Source organism: Triticum dicoccoides, chromosome 1B, assembly GCF_002162155.2.
Source record: "Triticum dicoccoides isolate Atlit2015 ecotype Zavitan chromosome 1B, WEW_v2.0, whole genome shotgun sequence".
Taxonomy (NCBI): Eukaryota; Viridiplantae; Streptophyta; class Magnoliopsida; order Poales; family Poaceae; genus Triticum; species Triticum dicoccoides.
Window position 1 is genome coordinate 642734321 of NC_041381.1, and position 6733 is coordinate 642741053.

A 6733-nucleotide genomic window follows, 5' to 3' on the forward strand; every position below is an offset into this window, starting at 1 on the left:
CTTCCTTATAAAAAACAAAGTTCTTAGTGGCTCTGTTAGTTTAAGTATTTTCGGTCACTTATACATATTTTTTTAACAAAGTAGATCTTTCATATAAACAAGGGTAAATGATTGCTTCACGGTCGCTTTTCCCACGCTGGCGCATTGGACAGGTTCAACCGCAAAAAATACGACATGTGCACACGAGACCCCCTCACCATAAGTGCTACCTTATCTCTTCCCCAATGCACCACATCCACTCTCCTTCTTTTCCTGCGAACAATCTCTCTTCTCCTTCTCAATCTCTCGCACATAGGGTTGTCGGCGCCATTGGTGGCGACAAGGAATGATTCCAGGAAGTCGCTAACGGCGAAATTTGGCGGCAAACGCTCACTCGTACTGCCTCGTCCACCGGCTGACACGTCTCTATCCCAACCAGTGCCTCCGACGAAGATGGGAGAGCTACGGCAGCCACAACTGTAGTCACGCGTTGTTTCGACAGGCCATTGGAGTTGTTGGAGACATTGCTGGCACGGGGCCGCCGTTGCCGGAGTCGGCGCATTAAACGTTTGCGGCCAAGGATGACGCGTGCTAGAACTAGCATCAGTAATGGTGGAACCGGCCATCGGTGGAGCTGGAATCGGCCGCCAGCAATGCTAGAACCAACAACAAAACAATGTTGGGACCGACGGTGATGGGAGTTGCAACCGGTCACTAGCAAATGCTGGAAATGGCGGTGACGGGAGCTGCAACCGGCGGCTGAAAAAGCTGCAACCGACGTTTTTGCTGGAGATGCATCCAACCCTGCTGTTGACAGTGAACTGCAATGTCAGACGTGCCGGAACCATGGTCCCGTGATGTTGGAAACCAGCGGGCTGCCGTGCTGGGACAAGCAAGGCATTTTGTTGCAAGCTCCCTACCCGACACGCTGGAACAGGATATGCGCCGTATTTGACCGTGGGATGTTGCGACCGTTGTCCCGAGATGCCGGAACCGAACATCAGAGGAGCTCTAACCGGCCATGCGGGAAGACTGCAACCAACAGCGGCCTTGCTAGTGCATCTTTTTTCGACGCGGGAGTCGCAACCGTGCTCAATGGAGCTGCAACCGATGAATTGGGGAAGATACCGAGGGATGATCGCCATTGCGGTGAGCACGGACCGCGAGGTGATGCCGGTGCTGCCGCTAGCCCAAGGGGTGAGGCAGTGTTGCAGGGCTTCGACAACGATATGTAAGCGGTGGCGGGAGGGGGTGCATCCGCCCCGCAAGGGTGCTACGACCGGCGCGTGTGCGAAGCCCTCGAGATGTCTCCGCCAGTGCTTCGATGGGGCGGTGGTGGTTCATCGGTGCTTCTATGCTAGTGGAAGGATGCGCGGCGGAGCAGTGCGGCCACATCGCAACGATTTGGGGCAAGGTCGGATGAATGAAGTTATGGAAAACTGCGAGCACGTGGTGGAAGGCCGGAAAAAGAATCCAACGATCTATATTTGTTCCATCGTGCGTCCGGCACGACGACCGGACGAAATTTGGGCCGATCGACCGACCACGAGTCTAGTCACCCGTAACCAAAACAAGGGAAATGTCAATCACTCAACAAAGAAGCGTAAAGGCCAATTGCGTTAGCGCAGGCGAGCTTACGGGCATCGCACTCTCGCCGATGCTTCCGAACTCGAGAGCCCGCCACCGGCGCGACCCGAGCAAGCTCCTCTACAAGCCGCGCCCGCCGCCGGAGCCGCACCCGTTCCTGCTCCACCTCAAGTCGCTCCCTTCGCCGGTCGCCGCGGCGGCCGCGCTCCTCTCGGCGCCGCGCCGCCTCCACGACCACCCCTTCGCCTCCTGCGTGCTCTACCGCCTGGCCCGCGCGCGCCTCTTCCCGCTCCTCCTCCCGCTCCTCTCCGCGCTCCGCGCCCGCCGCGCCCCGCTCCGCGCCACCGTCTTCGCCGGGCTCATCGACCGCCTCGGCGCCGCCTCCCGCCCCGACGCGGCCCTCCTCGTCTTCTTCCGCGCCGTTCCCGCCTTCTGCTCCCACTCCAACGCCACCTTCCACGCGCTGATCCACTGCCTCGTCTGCAACGAACGCGTGGATGCCGCCCGGAACATGCTCCCCCGGGCCGCCAAGCTCGGCGTCCGCCCCAACGCCGTCTCCTACAACATCATCCTCAAGGGGCTGTGCGGCCGGGACGGGTCCGCGGGCGCCCGCGTGGTGCTCGACGAAATGCTCGGCCGCGGCGTCCGGCCCACGGTGGTCACCTTCAACACGCTGGTGGGGGCGGCGTGCCAGGAGGGGGACGTGGGCGCGGCGGAGCGGCTCAAGGAAGAGATGGTGCGCCGGGGCGTCTCGCCGAACGCCGTGACATACTCCCTCCTGATGCGGGGTCTCTGCGACGCCGGTCGGCAGGACGACGCCAAGAAGCTGATGTTCGACATGGAGTACCAGGGCTGCCAGACCGAGGCGGTGAACTACGGCGTGCTGATGAGCGCCTACGCGAGGCAGGGCGACGTTGACGCCATCAGGGGGCTGCTCTCCGACATGCGCATGCGCAAGCTCGGGCCCGACGACGCGAGCTACAACGTCCTGATCAAGTGCCTGTGTGACAGCGGCAGGGTGGAGGAGGCGCACAAGGCGCTCGTCGAGATGCAGCTCAAAGATGGCATGGCGCCAAGCGCGGCGACTTACCGCGTCCTGGCCGACGGGTGCTGCAGAGCCGGCGATTTCGGGTTGGGGCTACGGGTTTTCAACGCCATGCTGTCCAGCGGGCATCGCCCCCTAGGTCACACCTTCAAGCACCTGGCGAAAGGGCTGGGCGAGGACGGCAAGGCGGAGGAAGCCTGCTTCGTCTTGGAGAAGATGGCGGAGAGTGGGGTGTGCATGGATGCAGAAGGGTGGCGGTCTCTTGCAACATGCGTCTGCAGCGGCAGTGCAGGGGAGGTGAAGCTCGTCGATGAGCTAGCGTTGTCATCTTGACATTTCCAGTCCATGTGAGGTTTTGACAGGCCTCAGCCGTTGCGTTTGTCACCTTAGGGGGGTCGGCGTTTCCATTGTTTTTCTCTTTGTCTTGCTTCAGTTACAGGAGCACTTGGTTGTGCAAGGCAAAATGCATAATGCTCCTGGATATAATGGCAGATAAAAGATGCGAGTATTACTGCTGGAAGTGATAGCTCACTCAGCTTCTGTACTGAAGTTCGTCGGTTTATTTCGAGTTAGAAATCTGTGTGCAGTTTATCAATCTTTTCATGCCACTTTGAGAACTGTCGTTCCCTTTTTTTAAATAGTCACCGGGGGAGGAGTTGCCACCTGTATATCGATCTCATTTCAGAAAGAATGATCCGGTTTATGTGAGAAACCGAATTGAAAACCATTGATTCAGTTTACGTGAGAAACCGAAACCGAAACAAAAACCTTAACAATGCGAGGGGCAAGCCTGGCTGGCCGAGCATGCACCAGGGAGAAGCGTCGCTTTAACGCCAGCGAGAACAAGTGATGGTGATGAAGTGATATGATCGTAGAGAATGTGGTGAGTGGACATACCTCCACCGACGGGTGGTCATAGCCCAAAGAGAAGTGTAAATGAAGGGCACACACAACAGGGAGAGAGATGACAAGAAATGCTACTGAATGGCGTTTTGATGGAGAATCTGGAGAAACCTCAGAGAAGTTCACCGGGGATGGGAGGGGCGCGGCCTCCTCCGGTGACGGCGAGGCCTGGGAGGGTGGCGAGAGAGCAAGCCGGGAGGCAGCTGCATGCCGTCGTAAATTCGACGACCATCTTCTGTCTACTAGCGCAAAATATGCTGTAACCAGCAAAGAACAACACACGCAAACAGTTCGACAGAAGGGCACTTTATATGGCCAGAGATACAAAATAGACTTTGCACAAAAAATGTTCCTCGTATAATAGCAGTGTAATCTGAGTATAAGGCAAATTGCCAACTAGCAGTATTTCTCATACATAAGATTTCCCCATTAAATACGCTATTGTACAACCAACAAGCGCTCCAGCAAAAACCTGCACAAAAAAAAGGCACAAGTCAGCACAAACGTACACCTAAAAATAGCTGCGAGCTGCGAGTGTAACAAGTCTGAATGGCAAATTCAGTTTCCTAAATTGGCGTGAAATATTCCACACTATCTCATGGAATGCAAAGGGGCTGTTAAGATCACATTTGATTCAAGTGGAAGTCAATTTCATTTTGTGCCGCCTGAAGGAAACAAAATAATGTAACCTCCAGCTATAGTTGGCTGATTACTCCGATATTCTTTTCGTGGTGATTACAATAACTTGAGGGCGTGTAATATATCTACAGAAGAGACATGAATAGAGCTACCTGAAATGGACTGTGTCCAAGAGGTTCCCGAAGCGGCCGGAAGGTAGAGATAATTGGGTGTTCCGGTGATAAATCAGAAACTATTTGATTTAACAACTGCAGCAGAATTTAATAGACCATTAGAGGATGGAAAGGAAACAATAGACCATTAGCAAAATGGTAGTGAAAATATGAAATATTCAAAATAACACGATAAAAAATAAATATTACTAGCAGACAATCACTGATGTGAACAATGTGCGTGCAAAACCATGAGCTTACCGCAGCTTGGCGGCCTGTGTGAAACCTAACTCCTGATGCATCATACATTACCTGTAACGAGGAATACATGCTTAGAAACCCATTCTGAGGAAAGAGCTTATGTGGATATGAATACACTCATGACTGATCTTTTTAAAACAAATAAGGTTTGAGAAAACGAAAATATGAAGCTAAACTGACAGACGACTATTTTAGAGCACAGCTGCAGACTTGGCATGGCAACAATTAAAGTACACAAGTTACGGACCAGCTTGTGAACTCACAAATACAGTAGCTCCTATCACTTTATTATTCGAAATTAGCTCTTATTCCTAAGCTTTATAGACCTTTATTAAATGAATTGCTTTAGGATGAAGATGTGCACATCCAGCATCACTGTACAACTATACAAGTTGGCCACAAAAGTAGTTAACCACCTCATGAAAGCATCTGTGCATCTATAATATATGACAAACGTTAATGACAAAACCACTTTTTTGGAATTTTCTTATTATCCTTTCGCTCAATCACTATATCAAGCTAATAGACAATACTATCTTTCAGCAAGGTGTCTTTTGGAGAAAATCCATGTCCATCCCCAGCAAAGCAAGAAGCAATCAAATGCCTACTGAATTGGGGTATTGATAAACATGTCCATTTAAAAAGCAACAAATAATACCAACAGGGAAGAGAATTCTTTGTGGAGATGCAACTAGTCACGAGTATATCAAGTTCTGAGAGAAAAAAGCACTTTCTTGATTGCGACATTCACTTGCTTGAAAAAGGAAATGCATGGAACCTGGTTGGGTCAAGTACATACAACGGCAGCAAAAACCAATGCAAGGGCGAAAACAGAGCTATCTCCGCCTTCTTGTTGGCCAACCGCCACAGCCAAACTTGCCACGGCCGCAGAAAGAGATGAAATGACCCCAGAAGAAGTAAGAAACTTCCTTGCATCCCATTTCTTCTCCTTTAACCTGCATGTCTAGGGCGAACAAAGCACAGCTTAACGAAACAGCAGCACAACTGTCCAACTTGCTATTCAACTGCAATGGTTCTGAAGATACAGTAATGCGCTTTTCCTTTGAGCAGGATAGTCTTATTCAGTTATCAGTAACGCAACATAAGTACATCTATATGCGATGCTGATGTCCGGTTGTGCAGCGGCAATAGTTCTGATTGCACTGAGTGGTTTTGGAAAAGCAGTACTAATCTCGTGCAAGTTATTTTGGGAGCAAACGGGAAAATGCAACAGCTAACCCAGCCTGATTAACCTATCACGCGTGGGCTTTCCAAGGAATAAAACCATGTTACTGAATTTCAGTGCAGACGGCATAACACAGATCACATAGGCGTGCATCGAACTGATAAATCCGCGTCTGCGCACACAGTCCTCCTACAGAAGCCAAGTTCATCTCTGTACTCTCCGCCGCGGAACCTAAGATTTCTGAAACGCAAAGCGAATCGCTTGCTTCCACATCACAAGAGGAAACCCTTTCGCTACGCTTTCTAGCAGAAGAAAAAAAAACTACCGGATCGCAGGAGCGACACCCTGAAGAGATCGCGCCGACAGCGAAGCGGAGGGCGCGTCGGATCTAGTAGAGCGGGCGGGAGGGGGAGAAGGGCGCACCAGATGGAGAGGACGTTGACGAGGTTGGCGAAGGCGAAGGCGAGGAGGGCGGCGCCGAGGGGGAAGTTCCCGCCGGCGCCGGCGGCGGGGCCGCCCCCGCTGGCCCCGGCCAGGCCGGCCACCGAGGCCGTGGAGGGCGTCGTCCCGGCGGCAGCCCCCGCCGCGGCGGTCAACATCTCGGTGGCCCTCATGCCCGCCCGTCGGTGGTTGGGACGGTTGTTCACTCTGGCTGGCTTTGGCTGGGCTCCCCCTCCGCGGCCGGCTCCGTGTTCCCCCTCTGGATTCGGGATCGTCTGTCTCGCGTATGCTGCTCACTCGTGTGGCGGAGTGGGGCTTGGCTTGGCGCTTCGGGGAAATATCTGGCGCACGGTGCACCTGTTTTCATTTAGCCATTTTACAAATGTGTAATACAGTAGGTCTGAATCTTTCATGACGTTATAGTAACAAGAATATATCATACTCCCTCTCTAAGGAAATATACTTATTATAGAATCAAAATTAAAACATAACATGAGAAATGGGAATGTGAACCGAGGGTAGCTCGGAGGGTTAGGTTGG

The 6733-nt window shown here is 52.5% G+C and overlaps 2 protein-coding genes across 2 annotated transcripts; one reads left to right on the forward strand and one right to left on the reverse strand.

Annotated features, from left to right (window-relative positions):
- The first annotated feature begins 1603 nt into the window (after positions 1-1603).
- On the forward strand, positions 1604-3206 carry LOC119349317 (pentatricopeptide repeat-containing protein At1g07740, mitochondrial-like). The gene has a single exon (XM_037617332.1). The coding sequence runs from the start codon at positions 1637-1639 to the stop codon at positions 2942-2944; it is 1308 nt and encodes a 435-aa protein (XP_037473229.1). The 5' UTR covers positions 1604-1636; the 3' UTR covers positions 2945-3206.
- Positions 3207-3803: 597 nt separating this feature from the next.
- LOC119349318 (uncharacterized membrane protein YuiD-like) lies at positions 3804-6488 on the reverse strand. The gene is made up of 5 exons (XM_037617333.1): positions 6176-6488; positions 5366-5522; positions 4567-4617; positions 4306-4401; positions 3804-3986 (listed from the first exon to the last, which is right to left on the reverse strand). The coding sequence occupies exons 1-5, from the start codon at positions 6364-6366 to the stop codon at positions 3924-3926; spliced, it is 558 nt and encodes a 185-aa protein (XP_037473230.1). The 5' UTR covers positions 6367-6488; the 3' UTR covers positions 3804-3923.
- Positions 6489-6733: the final 245 nt, after the last annotated feature.

Coding starts and splice junctions, on each gene's coding strand:
- LOC119349317 (XM_037617332.1), top strand. CDS start 1,637: ATGCTTCCGAACTCGAGAGCCCGCCACCGGCGCGACCCGAGCAAGCTC.
- LOC119349318 (XM_037617333.1), bottom strand. CDS start 6,366: ATGAGGGCCACCGAGATGTTGACCGCCGCGGCGGGGGCTGCCGCCGGG. Junction 4,618..5,365: donor CATTGGTTTTTGCTGCCGTT/GTATGTACTTGA, acceptor TCCTCGTTACAG/GTAATGTATGATGCATCAGG. Junction 4,402..4,566: donor ACACAGGCCGCCAAGCTGCG/GTAAGCTCATGG, acceptor ATTCTGCTGCAG/TTGTTAAATCAAATAGTTTC.